The sequence below is a fragment of the Pleurodeles waltl genome, chromosome 3_1 (genome assembly GCF_031143425.1).
Source record: "Pleurodeles waltl isolate 20211129_DDA chromosome 3_1, aPleWal1.hap1.20221129, whole genome shotgun sequence".
Classification (NCBI taxonomy): Eukaryota; Metazoa; Chordata; class Amphibia; order Caudata; family Salamandridae; genus Pleurodeles; species Pleurodeles waltl.
In genome coordinates, this window is record NC_090440.1 from 384,005,199 (window position 1) to 384,022,590 (window position 17,392).

Here is a 17,392-nt window from a genome sequence, read left to right on the forward strand (position 1 = left end):
GGGGAATACCATGCTAAAACCTGTCATTTCCAGCTATACCTATCATGTGCATAAAAAGTTCTCTATCAACATTCATCGCCTATTGTAGTTCAGAGATCAACTTACTCAGAGGTGCACATAATCATGGATTAAACAAATAATTATTGGCGAGTACTACCAGTTATGGTACATTAAAAGGTCTGCACATTTTTGGTAAAATGTCCTTGTGATAACTCTTAGTTGCCATTCTGATATGTAACAACTTCTCCCTTTCCTACTCGAATTAACTACTCAAAATTGCTTTGCATTTATCAATCTGATCATTACGTTTATACACGTATAGTATGCAACAGCTGCCAATTCGCACTTCCACTTTTCTGTGATGAGTATATTTGATCTGCTACTGTGCCGGAGTATGCACTCCTTAGCCACCATGAGTGAGGTCGTTGGCCATCTGTGTATATGATTTGTCAAACGGACAATGTCTGATGTATTATGCAATTGGTCAAACCGACAATGTCTGATGTATTGTGCACTAAAGAAAGATGTTGGAGAGTGTTACGTGAAGGTTGCCTGCCGTAGACAGCTCTAAACATACATTCTGCCAGAACTGGGTCAGCTTCTGGCAGCACCTTAGTAAATGACCCAAATCACAGCCTGGTTCACCGCATCTCCAGCACACAACAGTCGAAAGACGTCTTGTCTTATATAGTGATGCGAGAGATCAATACCAGAAGAGCAAACATTTTAAGTAAGTAAATGCCATTCTGGCGTCTTTAAGTACTCTGTCGTGTGATGACAGCTGTTTTCATGACGGTCTGCCACTTATTGCTGGTTTCAAGTTGTGTTTGTTTAAAAGACAAAGAATATATGTGTGCTGCATACTCCAGACACTATGTAGCACCATAAGTTTCGATATTGTCTAATTGGTAAAGCTAGCATGCCGCTTGTGGGAAAAATTAGGAAACTGTTGCATATCTGTCTATACTGCCAATAATGTGCCTGTGACAGACCTGTGGTGGTGCAAAATGAATTGAAGTCTACGAACTGCCTATTAGTGACCAATTCGTCTCTAGTCATAATGCTCTTTGACATCCAGGTAGGTGTGCCACTGTTTGGGTTTGTGATCAATCAGTAAGCCAATTTTATTTCTCAAAGAGGCATTGCCATGCATGCATGGTCCCTTTTCAGAATGTCATTGTTTTCAGAGAGTTATCATATCGTGTAGAATAGTGTTGCCCTGCGTATTAGTGGATGTAGGACTGACATGGAGTTAGAGCATTGTAGTATATGGCTTTCCAACATGAAACGTAGTGATTAAAGAACTACTCGTGAGAGGAAAGTAGCTTCTTGTGACAGATGTTGAGCATATTAATATATCCTGATATAAGGAAAGCGTAAACCCCCAGATTCAGTATGTGACTATAATGGTTGTGGTTTCAACCTTGGGCTGGTTGTGTCCCATATAAATCAATTGATGCTTGCGTCAGTGCATTTCAAGGTGTCTTTACTTATAGGTAACATGAGAATTCCAATGGCATAGTTGAATCTAGGGGCCTCTGACATTTTGACTGCTTGCACCCTGCCCCATAACGATAAACTGAGATCAAACCACCGGAGGCAATTGTTATTTTGAGAAATAAGAGGAGTCAAGTTATCCTCACCTATGCCCTTGAGGCCTCTATACACCCAAGTCCCTACGCAGTTCAGAACTTTGAGCATCCACTTTATAAGAAAGACTTAGGCCAATATTTATACTCTGTTACCTCTGAATTAGCGTCGTTTTTTTTTTTTACGCTAATTCAGCGCAAATTTAACTCCATATTTATATTTTAAAGCTAGACCAATCTGGAGTCAAAGTATTGGAGTTAAAGTCATTTTTTGGATGCGTGAATCCATCTTGCGTCAATGAGATGCAAGGTAGGCATTCCCGTCCAACAAATGACTCTAAGCCCCTAGCGCCTTATTTATCCTCCCGTGCAAAAATGGTGCAAGGGGGGAGGTGGGCCTAAATAACGGCGCTAAGCTTGCTTAGCGCCATTATTTAACACCTGGGCCAGGACAGGCGTTAGGGATCGGCGGACCCATTTCCATGGTCAGACACCATGGAAATAGCCCACAGGTGCCCACCCGAAGCACCAGAACACCCCCACCCACACCAGAGGATGGGGGACCCCATTCCAGGTAAGTAAAGGTAAGTATTTAAAACAAAAAAAAATAAAGTGCTATTGGGGGCCCTGAAATGGGTCCCCCTACATGGCACTGGGTGCAATAGCCATGCCCAGGGGACCTTTGTCACCTGTGCTGGCCATTGGGGTGGTGGTCATGACTCCTGTCTTTCACAAGACAGGAGTCATGTGGTATGGATGGTTTTGCATCAGGAAATGACGCTAGGTTTGTTAAAAGCATTTTTTTTTGCCTTTAACCAGCCTAGCGTAATTTTTTGGTGCAAAACCCCCTTTCCCCCATACCGCCACCCCCACCAGGCTAACCTCAATTTCCCAGATGCTAGCCCACCCTTTGCACCAGCTTGCGGGATTCCTTAAATTTGGCACCTGGCTGATGCTCTTGAATGATGCAAGCCGGCGTAATACTTTTTGGTGCAAAACTGCGTTTGCACATTTTTGCATCAAAAAGTATAAATATGGGCCTTAGAGACTGTTTTTTGTCGTGATTCTAGTTATTTGGAGTACTCCTCACTTTCCCAGTGTATTTTGTAACATAAAAATTCAGAATCAGGGACATTGTCACACAAATCGAACATTCAGGGTTAGTTAGGGTAAGTAGAATTCGTCAGCATACATAAATGATTTAACTAGACCTGCTGAAGTGTAAACGCTGCTTATGTCCTCAGAACATCTGATCGCAATGGATAATGGCTCAAGAACCAGGAGGAAGCGGGGGGATAAAGATCACTCTTGGTGTGTGCCCCAGCAAATCTTTATAGGCCTGGAATGGGAGCTTCTACAGTTTACTACAGGTGACGGGAAATTGTATAGCTATTTTATCTTTGGCATAGAATCTTGGCCTAGCCCTTTCTATAATGTGGAAAATGTATCCCCACTGTCCCGGTCAAACGCCTTCTGAGCATCCAATAATATGGCTAACACTTCGCGATCCACAGAAAATGTGCTAGAGTTTGCAGTTGTTTTATAGAAGATCTCCCCCACCTATGTCATGGAAAAGGGATGGCAGTACTCTGTGGAGATGGATGGCCAAATTCCTCACCAACATTTAACAACTTCATTGATAAGTGAAATAGGGCAGTAGTTAGTGCATTCCAGATGGACCCTATTCGGTTTTGGGACAAGAGATATCCTTGTGCTGTTGGGTAACAGCCCCAAAGATAGTAGATTTGGCTTCTTTTAAAGCAGTATGTGGCAATGGCACCAGTAATGGTGACCATGTGTTATAAAATTCCCCAGGGAAGCCATCATCACCCAGGGATTTGCACGTGGGGAGGTGTGCTATGGCTTCAGCAATCTCCTGAACCATTATTTCTCCTTCCAGAAGTGTCATTCCCTCACCGTTCTTGGAGGGATGGAGGAATTTCTGTACAAATTATCTTCTTGTTTACTAGTGATAAAGTGGTTAGAGGTATACAATTTTTGGGAGAAATTACCAAATGTAGCTGTGGGATCTTCCAGATAAGTTGCTAAAATGACTGTATTACCCCTAATTGCTGCATAGTACTGTAGGTCTCCTCTGGTGAAGTTGAGCTACCAATAATTATCCCGCCTTTTCCTCACAATCATAGTGGCACAATTTCAACTTTAATGCATGTGCTTTCAGACTTTTGTAAATACAGAGAATTTAGGGCCATCTCAGTGGTTTCAAGTAGTCATCTGTTCCCTGGGGTTGATGCCTTATTGAATCTGATCATCAGGTCCCTAGCTGTTCTATCGCAGTGAGAGCCCTCTGTAGAGGTTGCTGAGCCCCTCATAACTATACCCTTCTGGTATATATTGCCCCTAGCCCACATAGGCCTGGCAGAAAGAACTGAGTCTCGGTTTAAATCAATATAATCCTTAATACATGATTTCAGTTTAGTTTTTTCTCTGGCATTCTGTACTGAGTTGTTGTCATGCGCCAACATATGGGGGGATGTTGCAAGATTTAAGGTCAATTAGAAATGAGATGTGATGCCAGAATATTGAAATCAAGTATGCAAATAAATAGTGTGTGCCAAATATAAGCCAACCACTCTTTATATCTTGTCTATTGGATTTGATGTAAATTGGCTCCTCTGTGTGCTCAATTAAGGCCAATTACGGGATCTCTGGGCTTCATCTTCCTGTGGGCTAACCACTATTCCGGAAAGTTGCCATCCTTACAAAACAAGGAGCAACTGGTTCTGAGAGACAAAGACTGGACTCTCTTCAAAAGTCTAGTGCTTGTTGTCCTTGGGGTAGATAAACTCCAGTGCTTCAGGGGGTGAGTTACTTATGCCAACAGTGAATAGATGCACTCATTCACCAAATGGACAGGCACAGGTTCGGCAACTCCTCAGTTCTCTTGACAAGTTTTCCATGCCCCCCATAATACAGCCCACTACCCCAGAGGCTGGTAACAGCCAGCTAAGAGTTCAAAGGAGACCGATCCCTGAAGAGATGATCTAATTCTACCAGAAAAGACCCCAGTTAATTGATTGGTGGAGATCTTGTTCTGCTTCTTGAAGAACTGGATTGAACAGATGGCAGTGGGATCATGTACTACTTGGTTCAGTTTTGTACTTCTGTTGTAGTGGCAACCTCTCAACAAGACTGTTCCAGTTGGGTGTCTGAGAGGCTAGATGAGGGGAGAAAGGCATTGTCTCTATGAGCCAGCACATTTTCCTTAAGTTTTTTTTGGGTGTGCATTAACGTTGGAGAAGGCCAGTCGTATATGCTGTTCATGCAGAGATGCTCTCCCCTCACTGACAGAGTGGTTCTAGTAATCTCAATTGGCATCTGCACAGCGTGGGCACTAGGTTCAACTGCAGAGCCAGGAAAGGAGTCAGGAGATGAGCGTGCCTGGTGAGGCTGAGACTATGAAAAAGAAGAGTAATACGGGGCACTAGATCAGATTACCTAGTGTTACTCTACAGAATCACAACAGTGTAATGAAAGTTGGTCCTCTGATCCACTCCCTGAAAGGGAGATTTTCTCAACCAACTAACATAGTGCCCAGCAGCTAGTGGCTCAGTACAGCATGGAAAACAGAGCACAGGACTTTCACAGATGAGAATCTGTATCAAACTGAAACAAGTTGTTTGGCCACAGGGAAAATGGGTTGCCAACCCAGTACTTGAAACTTGCCTGGGGTTACTTGCATCTCTTGCCTAGAACTCATGAGAGTGACCTCCTTAAGGGATATTACATATGTGTGAAAGGCCATATGTAGTTGCTTTATAGATGCTGAGAAGACACCCTAACCCACCTACCGTCAAAGCTCGTTGGACTCAACTGTCATAATTACATCATGGAGAAAATAATGTGTATGTTGAGCAGCAAGGTACAGATATAAAAAGTATTCTGTGTGTGTTTTATACTTAGATTGAATAATTCCGGCCTCATTAACAGCTGAGAGGTAATGGGACAGGTACCTCTTGCATTTCCCACCTCATACAGAAAGTGGTAGGTGGATTTATCAACAGGAGATCGCCAGCTCCACTCTCAGAAAACCCTTTTGGGACAGGAGAGCTGCCACTGGTGATCGGTATCAGGGGGCGTGCCCTATCTAGGGTGGCCCCTAGAGCACGATATGCACTGTTTGTTTTGCTGTACAAGCCCGCCATGTACACCAGTGCAATCCCAGACAGGAACAGAAATAATTGCTCTCAATGCACTGGGAGAAAACCCACAGCATTTCAGCAGGGGTGGCTCCTCCATAAGGGTGGAGATGCATCGCCCACCAGCAGCAGCAGCTCCAAACCTTTTCCCAAAAAACGATAATAAACTGTGTTTATTATCATTTTTTGGGAAAAGGGGCAGGGCCACTGGGGTGACGAACAAGAGTGCATGTGTGTTTGGCCGGCCGTCTCAGACCAGCCACACACACATGCGCACAGGGCTCTCTCCAGCCCAGCCCAGTCCAGCAACACAGTTGCCAGGCTGGAGAGAGTCTGCACAGGCTCCCAGTCACCCCCTACTCCCATCCCCTGCCCACTGACCCACCCCTTCTGCTCCGCACAAGTCGCAACTGCATTTCAGTGAAAATCTATTTTTGGGAGGCTGGGCAGCATAATCAGCCAGAAAGCATAATATTGTCTGGTGTAAACAGGTGAATGGGTTTGCCTTTGGTAAGTAATTACTGTACACACGCCACTCCCCCTATACCTGTCTGCTGGCAGACTGACAGCAATTAATATTGTCTATCTAATATTGATCTTGTGTGGCCATTATGCTGAAGGAGAACGAATCGGGCAATGCAAGCTTTTTCTGCGTCTTGAGAGTGTTCATTAATGGGCTTCAGATGAAGGATGCATTGCTGCCGGAGTCCATTTACAAACTAGTGCCGATGGTGCCTCTGATGAGCAGGGAAGAGGCCCTTTCTCACCCAGTCACCTAAGCCCTGCTCCCTGGATGGTGACCCTACCATAGACTAGGGGATCCTGGATCTACATTCAACAGAGTGAACTCCTTGGTGTTGTGATTGTTCCTTGCCTCAGCTAGGAGGTAAAAAGGGTGTTCTCTGGTGTCCTGAGGGTCTCATGCTAGCATAGGTTGGTAGTGGTGCCAGCTTGTGGAATGTTGATCATGCATAAGCCTATGTATGGATGGAAGGCAGGCCAATTAGTGGAGCCTTCACCGCAGTCTGGGTGGTCATTTCGGACCTTCAGCTGGCGCAGTTCACATACAAGCATCTGTTTTTGATACCCAAGTGTTCTGCCTAGAATTGCTTATGCAGTTAAATGCCTGCAGAAAGTACACAATATTGCTTGTAGTCTACAGTTTTGAATCTTTTTATCAATCGCTGCATTTCTGTTTTTCTTTCGAAGGCACCATGCCTCAAAACAGTCAGATTTATGCAAGTACTACTGGTATCAGGATCTGCAGGTATTCTACAAGTAAGTCGGTATACGCTGGTCCACAGAAAATACATTTTATCGCCGAGTTGGCTATGAATTGCTGGCACTTCACAATGCTAAAACTATTTTAGCAACATTTTATCACTGAATATTCTCTTGAGACTTTTTGCTGGCAAAGTAGTACTAGTGCTCTCCACCAATATGATTGTCATTCGCACTATGCACAAGCTCCTTTAAAATAACGTACGACAACAAGTAATTAATCACAGATCCTGAACGAAATCTAGGGCTTAGCTCTTACAATGGAACATACAACTGTTAAGCAAAACTTTATTATTATAGTGCTGTTTTATATCAATTTAATACTTAACAGTTGCGGCTGTTGATGGAGTAAAATATTAACAAAAATAAAAGGACAGGATTGATTCTCGAAAATAGTGGTTTCAATTACAAACAAGGTTACAAAAATATCTCTTGTTACATAGTGAAAATACTGAATTTCCGATACACTTGCAACAAAGTCTGTTTGATATTGTTTCGATAATACATTATGTCTCGTTATTGAAGTGCATTTAGCTGAAAAACTAAAGGAACATTTAGGATGTTTGACATCAATAGTGCTTGTGTAAAGGGAATTTGCAGATGCAAATAATCTTTCATCTAAAGGTTGGTGGGAATAGTAAATCACGATTAATAGGAAGGATGTTGGTCCATTGTCCCTGTAACATGAAATTTAACAAAATAATTACTTGAAGAAAGGTTATACATACGAGGCGAGGTTAACAGAGGATTCAATTCATTGTCCTTCGAAAATCGTGCCAGTCAAAATTATACAGAATACTAGGAGACTACATCTAAAACAAACGTATTTAAGGTGCGTTAGAGTACTGAATACAATGTCGTATGATCAGATGTCGTGTACAACTGAAACCCAAATGAAAGTGGACTAGGGTAGCAGATGGACTATTTCACAATCTGATTCCCATTATTCACAAACTATCAGTAAAACAAAATAATGATCTTAGTATCAGAAATTCTCTGTGTACTAATACAGTGGCAAATTAAGACTCAAACACCTGTGATGGAGTGATGAACATCAGGAAATGAACCCCCATTTCATTGTTATTGAATTAATGCTCATTGCTGGCATTTGGTGCGATTTGCATCGCACAAATTTGGATTTGGGCAAGTCCAACGGAGCATTTCTTATGAACTATAACTAACGCTACAAGCATATGAGCGTTTGCTCTAGACTTCACAGTTTTCACTCAAAAGCGATGCTCCACGTCCATGTAATAAACAGTTACAATTTAGACAAAATGAATTGGCAGATTTTCTCTATACATAGCTCTTTAATCACATTTTAATGTATAAATCTCAAATAGAAGCTGGGAAGGACTTCTAAACAGTTCAATATGAAAAAGTCAACAACCTTTGTATGACACCGGCGTCATGCAAACACCCTTTAAAACAGTTAAGAAATGTTCAGAATACCCAATTGGGTACCGATTGTTGTGACAGGTTTAATTTTTTCATGTAAAATTAAACCTTGTTAGTATAAGGTTAGTTTCTGATCCACTATATGTTATATACTAAAGATGATTACACCGTAGATACGTATGATTATTATTTATTGTTCAAAATACAGTAAATTGCAAGTACTTAATTAGAAAAAAAAATTGTATTAATGTGCCTCTTTGTGATTGCCAGTGTTTATAATAATGAGCATTTTAGTAATGACTTTGAGTCATATGACAATATTGGGGCTGTAGTGTCCCCATCTGGGCATATCTGCTCTTCCTGCAGACTGAAGCCTAACGTTGTAAATCAATATATTATTGTTGGCCACAGATGTTGGATGTTTTAAATCCTGCTGCTCCTGGATGGTCACCTTTTTGTCTGTCAATTACTACTGATCCTGCACCCCGCCTGTCACTGTCATTTTACTGTAACTGCCATAGGTGAAATTGGGGATGGGGCCAGGAACTGAGAAAGGTTATTTGTGCACATGGATTTGATGAATGCTTTAGTAGTGATAAAGTGCTCCAAGCGTAGGTCTCTTGACGTAACTGCTTATTGGGGTGATGCACGCTTTCTGCTCTGACCTGGGATCCTTTACTCTGGACTATAAACAATTTTCTAGAGATAGAGACTCAATTGAAGCCATTGATATCCGCCGCCCGTTGGTTCTATCTGCCAACATATGCTTTATTATAAACTTTCTAGCTGTGGTAGAGCAGAGTGTGAACCTTCTACAGATTCCTGTGGCGACCATGCTATTTGAAATGACTGCTGAAGTGGGATTGCCCTGCCAATTCTGCTGCTGTATTAGTTTCAGGAGAATGTGGGTTGGCACATGAATATATATATATCCGTTGCCACAGGCATTTGGGTTATGTTTGATAGAACGTTTAGTCCCAACTAGGTCAGAATGTTTTGCTAAGTTTAGAACTCTTTTGGTCTCACCTTTATGGTTAAACCTGCTTGGATGATTGGTTACTTGTACTGGCTTTTGGTTTAGCATACCTAACTCCCTTTCAATGTATTCTCTTACAGCACAGTCAGGATTACTTAAAGAGAGGTTAGCTCTTCAGCTAATGCACTTCACTGCAGTCTTCAACTGATTGCAGATATAGTTAAGGGATATCCTATGATTACTGAAATGCAGTTGCTGTTATACATCGATTTTCCATGAAGCAGTCACCAGGGCCACGGAATCACGTGAAGGTGATATAATTAAAACATTTGTGCTTTTGGTTGCATTATACATTATCCTTGCATCACTAAATTAGTTGATCACAGGGTACTGTTTTTAAAGTATACAAATGCTGAAAGGTTTGCAGTTGATTTCTACTCCCTGTAAAATCCTTGCACATTTTAAGGCACTATCACTAGACTTTTAACAACTTTGTTTTATTGAATAAATGAAATTCTCTCAAAAAAGGCCACATGCGGAGCAAAGTTTGTGCTAGAACCTTGCCACATTAAACATCACTTCCTTAATTATATTAAAAAAAGACTTCTCTGCAAAGATCAACACAACCAAGGTGAGGTAGGAATTAAGTAACAATTCCAACTTTATAGTTTCCATATTTTTCTGCAAACACCAGGGAAAAGCATTGCATAGAGAAGTTCTAAAATGAGTGGTGCTAAGTGAACTGGTAATGTAAAGTGTCCTTTGACATAATGACCCCACTATATCACAAGCACCATGGGTCAGTTAGTCAGGCATCTCTCTGGACGTTTTTCGCTTTGTTCAACTGTGGATATTAAATTTCCACAGAGGCATCTTGCAGATTATGGGGTATTCATTTTTAGTAATGATGAGCATTCATCTCCCGAATTCAATTTCTATTTCTATCTCACCCTACACAAATATCATAACAAAGATTCGTCAATCTTTTCAAATATAAAGCATTTCAATTATCATGTCAAAGCGTAATATATAACCATAGTTAATAAAACAAAATACAGCTGCTTGCCTGTTTTTGTAACAAGTTATTACCTTGTCTTATGACATAACAGCAACTTCTTTTGGGACATGATGACTATTAGGTAAAGACAATTTATTTATCTCAGGAGTAGCCACCTTGCGGAAATATTTGTGGCCACGCTCATCAACACTTTCAAATGCATAACCAGGGGGAGATGGATAATTGGCAGGGCAGATTTCATTTTTCTTGGGTGTGTAGTCTGAGCGGTACATAGTACCACCCTCAAATGGAACTAAGCTCTGAAGAGGGGCATTTAAAGGTTTGAAGCTGTGAGTTGGATTCATCTCGTGAGGTATGTAATGTGATTTGAACGTGGACAAGCCATCAAATTTCCCAGAAGGTTTTAGAATTTGCTGATCTCTCTTGATAATTTCCTGACGACCAGTGTCCCAGGCCCTGAAGTCTTCCTTCATGGTGGTATTTCCTTGGAAAGGCACTTTGGCTCTTCTTCCTTGAGACACTGGCCTGATAGGGGCAACTGGAGACATATGATGCTTAACATAGTCAAGATGAGATGTGGTATCTAATTCCATGTTAGTTGTTGGTGGGACATATTCTGCATACTTACGAACTTGAGGTAACGATACAGACCAAGGTTGAAACCGATCACGGAACTCAGTGCTACCATTAAAGGCAGTGTTGCTACCAACTTTATTGTATTGTGGTCTACAGCTCTTTGCAATCTCACCAAGTAGGCCTTTAAAATTGAGGCGATGAGTAGTTAGATCATCAAAGGGTTGGCTGCTGGGTTTGTATTCTTCCTTTTGTCTTGCAAATCTTGGTTCCAGTTGGTACGGAACATATGAAATGCGATGGTTGGTGACACCATCAAATGGGATTTGAGAAAGCTTAGCCAAAGCGGAAGGTTTATAGCTTTCTCTCAGCTCTACACCCTTGGGAACAAAATCATCTTGAAACGTAGTGCTGTTTCCAAACTTCACTGTAGGCGGCTGGTAGGCATGGTCTGGTTTGTTGAGTTGCCTTTTTTGAATATCCCATGGTCTGTAGTCCTCTTTAACAAAAAAATTTTAAACAACAAAATGAATACCAAAAAGAATTACAATGAAGCAAAAGTTATGCATATGTGTTAACTTGTCTCTGTTGTATTCATCTTGGTACATTCCAATTTGCCCCGGGTATGTTATACCCTGCAATGTCAGTGAAGAATTAGCATTTCTAAGACACTACATTTATCACAATTACTCTTTAATTAACATTCAATACAAAATGTGCATTGTTGCTTTTGGGTCTTGTTTTCTTTATTTCTGAAAATGCACTGCTAATTATTTTATATGCCATAGCTATCCAGCGCCTACTTAGACCCCATTCTATTTAATGCAATAATTATGGTGCAATACTACTGCATGCAGATATTGATGATTGCGGTTTGCGGGCTTACTTATACCATTACAGTATGGGGAATGTCAACATTTATGTTACAGCACCAATTTGTTATCCCATAATACTGGACTTTTGGTCTTGACAAAGTCTTCCAGGTTTGGTGTAGAGGATTACTACATGCCTCACATTACAATGATTTGGGTGAAAACTTGTGATTCCTCTTAAATTGATATTAAAATGCCATTGTAACGTGGGCCTTAGTTCATCAGCCCATCTACTGTATTGTGACGTGGTGGCATATTACTAGATGTAAGGCTCCTTACATACATGCATATATTATAATTTACATACATTCTCTCAACTGCATATAGATAGACAACGTAGACATCTTTTATTGAAATACTATATGTAAGTATTTTACATCTAACAGAATAGCAATGTCTTGAAAATCATTGATAAATTATGTCTGTTCTGGGAAATAATTTAGAATTTAACGTTGATGTCTTCTGCCTGCATGTGCATCATCTTGTTGCAAAGGGAAACGTCTTGAACAATGACTCCCTAACAACGATTAAGTTTACCATGCAAGCCTAACGAAAATTGCCGGAACAACGCATGCCTTTTTCTCCGCCTTAACCATGCATGTGCTGAACTATGCATAAGCGTGGTTAAGGCAGAGGAAAAGGCAGAGTGGGTTGGGAGAGGACGCGGTCCGGTAAGTGGGGCTGGGGCAGAGTTGGTGGTAGTTTTTAGGGGTGTGGGTGGATTAAGGGCTTGGGACGGAGTGGTGGGATAGGGGTAGTTTTGTTTTTAGGGGTGGGGGTTGGTTGTTTTTAGGGTGGCTGGGGGAGTTGGGGAAGGTTTTAGGGCTCAGGGTGAGTGAGGGTATCGGGGTAGTTTTGTTTTTAGGGGCGGGGTGGGAGGGTCGGATTAGTTTTGTTTTAAGGGGCAGGGTAGGGCGGGATCGGGGTAGTTTGGTTTTTAGGGGCAGGGGTGGGGGGGTCGGATTAGTTTTGTTTTTAGGGGCAGGGGAGGGGTCAGTTATTTTTAGGGAGGTGGGGGTCGGGAAGGTTTTGTGGCTCTTGGCGGGTGGGGTTACCAGGGTAGTTTTGTTGTTAGGGGGTAGGGAGTTGGGGTAGTATGGTTTTTATGGGCGGGACGGGGTGTTCGGGGTAGTTTGGTTTTTAGGGGCAGGATGGGGGGATTGGGGTAGTTTGCTTTTTAGGGGCAGGGGTGGGGGGTTACTTGTTTTTAGGGCAGGTGTGGGGTTGGGGAAGGTTGTAGGGCTCAGGGTGGGTGGGGAATGCTGGGGTAGTTTTATTTTTAGGGGCAGAGGTGGTGGGGTTGGGGTAGTTTTATTTTTAGGGGCAGGGGTGGGTGGTCGGGGTAGTTTTGTTTTTAGGGGTGGGGGGATCAGGGTAGTTTTAGTATTGGGGTGGGGTACTTTTGGGCCTTAGGGCAGGTGGGAGAGGTGACATGCTAGAACCACACATGCCGTTCCCACACATACCTTTACTAGGCATGCTTTTACAATGAAAAATTGTTGTAAAGGCATGCGTGGTGAAGGTATTCTTGGTAACAACGCAGTTGTTGTTCCGACCGCATTGTTCAGCCATGAGTGGTTCTTGCATGCGTTGTTCCATCATACATTCTGTTGCAAAAGATGCTTTCACAGCACCAATCTTCGCTGGACCCCCTGCACTAAAGGGTCAAATACCTGCAACATCCCCTTGCTACAATCCATGTTACAAAAGCAGCAAGATATTGCAAATTGATTTGTGATATGACGGCAAGAGTCTAAAATAATGTAGAAAAGAAGATGAGTGAAAAAGAAAAGTTAAGACATGTTTTCCTCTAAATTTATTCAGCAATTTTTGTGTTGCAATTCTTGTACTGTAGACGTTATAGGGCATATAAGTTACGTTTTTTACGTTTCTTATTAATATATAGTAGTTCTGTGCTTGTAACTTTGGTGAGGATTTTTCTGAAATAGAATCAAAGCCCAAATTGTGTAACTTGTATTAGATGAAAATGGCTATATACTAGATTCAAATTTGCACCTTTTAGAGCACTGCTCCAACTGACCATTTTCTAGTGTGAGCCCCGGTCAACTGAAATGACAATTGTTTTTTATATTTTTGCTTTGCTGCCTAGTATTTTGTAATAATCTTTGTTTGGACTTAGGCTTCCCCATATGTTATATTTCATTTTTAACAGATGGTGCATTGGCCAGAAACTACCTCCACGAAAGGGCACGGAAAAGTATGGGTCAGGACTCCACTTGTTTTTTAAATGTTTTAATTGGGTCTTATATTACATACAATAATTGTAACCTGCAATACTTTCCAAAGTGGCATTTCTAATGGTCATACAGTAGGAGCATACTTTCATGCAACATAACATCGATTGATACACAAACATTGTGAGAGAATCAGTAATAATCATGAAGGATGTGTCCGGACTCCATATAAGGACCCCTGGCACAAGAAAAAAGAGAAGTTTCTCCTGGGTAACTGGATTGGAGAACGGCCTAGCAACGAACCTTGTAATTAGCAGAAAGACTGGGAGTGGATCGAACCAACCTTAAGTAAAAGTCCAACAGCACTTACCACTTGTTCGCAGATGGCTTGCATGGTTTGTGGCTAACATATTGACATTATTAATTAGATAAACAGCTGTCACAGGGTAGGAGATGGAAGGAAATAATTAAAAGTGTTTGGGCAGGTATGATTTGGAGGTGACCAAAGGGAAAGTGAGTGTGATGAAATCCCCTTGCATAGAGGGCTCTAAAAATGTGTGACAAGGGGGAAGATTGGGAGGAATGCTAGGACCCAAAGCTAAGACCTTTGATGGATGAAGGTAGGAGAGAAAGAAACCCTCTGATCTAGCTGTCCAACAACTTCAGGAGTCTCTCTGAGGCACAGAGTCAAAAGTTAATCTTTGGGTGCAAGTGAGTTTTACCTTCCTCCTTCCATGAGATCAGTTAAAAACAAATAACTAAAGGGGACTTTACCCACTCTTTCCATTTCATACCTGTCCTCTGTTGTTCCCTCCCACCCTCTATGGGATTAGCTGTGGGCATAAGGCCTGCAGACCCCTTTCTTTTCTTTCCATGTGAAAGATTATAGGGAATAATAATGGGGGCAGAGCAATCTAAGTGTAGTGAGCATCTAAAGAAAGGGATAACAACAGATCCGGGTTGAGAGATAGTGGACCCAGTGCCTTTTCCACAAAGAGCAACCCTTGCACTCTTACCCAAAATTCAACCTTAATGGACGTATAGAATAATCTCAATTTCTTTCAGGGATTACAATTTCACTGAGTATCTCATCATGCAAAAATGATCCACATTAGTCATTATTCTGTGATGTCTGCAAAATCAATCTTTATTTAAATAATTGTACAGCCAGTCAACAAGTGTTTCAAGAGATAACCCTCTTCTGCGTGGCTGATGTAATTTATTGACGGTTAGATCCATGGTATAGCATTAATTTCTTAAAATAAGATCCCACATTGCCCCAGACTGGTGTCATTTATCTCACCACATCAACGCATCAGCAACCTTCACTCATTACCCCCACTGGACATCATTTTCTCCAGGCAATCTCCTTCTCCTCACAGGCCCCCCAATGAAGGGACAAGGTGAGTACTCTTGATTCTCTGGGTGAATTTCTCTCACCCAGCATGGGAGACTGGCAGACCCTTAATCCCCAGCCCTGGTTACAACAGACAGCACTCATGCTGAGCCTCTCCACACTGATGAACAGCTCAATTTGTCAATTAGTGAGCCTCAAACTCCCCATTCTGTTTTTGTAATCCATTTCCAGGCACACTTGTAATTTAGAATCTCTATCTGTAGAGTTCGTGTTCTGGGGGTTTCCCACTTTGAAGTGCCCACTTCTTTGTTATGTGCTTCGTTCACAGAGAAGTCCATCACAGCAGGACATTTGCCAATCTTGATGGCCCCCAACCCAGGCCATGGGAATGAATAGGGGTTCATACCTGGATACCAGCCTCAATGATATGTGCATCAAAAGATTATCAAAGGCCCAAGTCCTACTGTTATGATTCTCTTATCAGCCCAGCTCCTTCTTCAGATGTGTACAGGCCCCTTTGACCAGTGCCCTCCTTTTAGAATCAAGAGCCATTATTGATGTGCTCCAAAGAATATGGCTCTTCATTCCTCCAATACCCAGCTCTCAGAAATGGAGCAATCCACAAATCTGTCTAGTGGAAGCTGCTACCTCTTCCTGCTCCTCCAGTAATCCCTGCGCCACCCAAAATGGAACCAAGAACTTTCCATATGTTGTGTCCCTTGTATGGACGGATGGACACACACATGCAGTCTCCAATGTACTGTATCCTCACATGGGCCTCCGTTCATCACCACAGATGTATCCCAGCACGTACACACAACGGTACACGTTATTTCATGATGCACTGTGCTCTTCCACAGACACAAATGTATCTCAGCACACACATGTAACTGCGCCACTATTTCAAATGCACTTTATGTTTCCATAAGCACATATGGATGCCAGCACTACACACAATCTAATGCAGGCCAAGGGTACGTTAAGTCTACAGAAGCAGAAATTTACTAGAGTGGGTCAGGGAGTGCCACTATTGTGACACAGGCAAAACAAAGCATGTTCACCCTACTGATTACTGAAAAACAAAAATGTTGGTATGCTGCCATCACTGCTCTTTTGCTGTGAATGCAGCAGGCTTCCACCACTTGAGGGCAGCGCTTTGGGGTCACCTCCTTGTCAAGGCAGAACAATAGTGCAGGAGACAGGCTTGATCCATGTTAGCTCATAACCAAAAATTGTTACCAAGGATCTAGATGTCATGGCTACTGGAGCCCTCAGGGCACGACTACATGTCTATCAACATCTGTCCCAAGAGAAATCAATAGAGAGAGTCTTCAGAGGTTTGTAGGGGATATAACTTATGGTTTAGACGGGTGAGAGCTGAGGGGTGGAGAGTGTAGGAAAAGGGGGAGGCATGAGGTGAGCAGAGTACAGGATAAATTAGTGTACTGGTGTACACATGTGTGGGGTGAGACAAGGTGTGGGACAGAGTAGTATTCTAACTTGGTCCTTGGAAGACAGGCAGTATTGTGTGGGTAAGTAATTTGTTTCCAATGAAAGCATAGGTTACAGGCAATGTTAGTCTTAATGAGCAAGAACTCTGGTTTTGGAAGAGGGGGGAAAAGAGCTGGAGGGATGTATAAAGTTCCAACGCTGAAGGCAAAGAAGGGTGAGCTCAAGAAAAGTAGGATGGCTGAAGTAGGAGGAGAAGGGGGAAAAGATAGGATGATTCCTGAAGGAAATGCATGGCAGAGTAAAGGGGTTAGGAGAAAAAGTGAAGAGAGGATTGAGGAGGAAGGTGTACTAATTGTAGGGTGGGAAAGGAGTTGTAAGTGTAGGGAGTGAAACAGAAGATGTAGACCAAGGAGAGGGTTACCTCCCAAAACTCTCAGCAAAGGTAGGAGCATTTGTACTCGCATGATGAGTGATGGTTCTTCTTGGATATTGAGATTTGTTCCATTATGGATTCATTTATT

The 17,392-nt window shown here is 42.2% G+C and overlaps 1 protein-coding gene across 2 annotated transcripts in view; it reads right to left on the reverse strand.

Annotated features, from left to right (window-relative positions):
• Positions 1-9,341: 9,341 nt before the first annotated feature.
• SAXO2 (stabilizer of axonemal microtubules 2) overlaps positions 9,342-17,392 on the reverse strand; it is a 48,646-nt gene continuing 40,595 nt past the window's right edge. For both annotated transcript variants that reach the window (XM_069222579.1, XM_069222578.1), the window contains exon 4: positions 9,342-11,494. In XM_069222579.1, the coding sequence (XP_069078680.1) occupies positions 10,500-11,494 (995 nt within the window). In that variant the 3' untranslated portion in view covers positions 9,342-10,499. The remainder of the gene's footprint in view (positions 11,495-17,392) is intronic.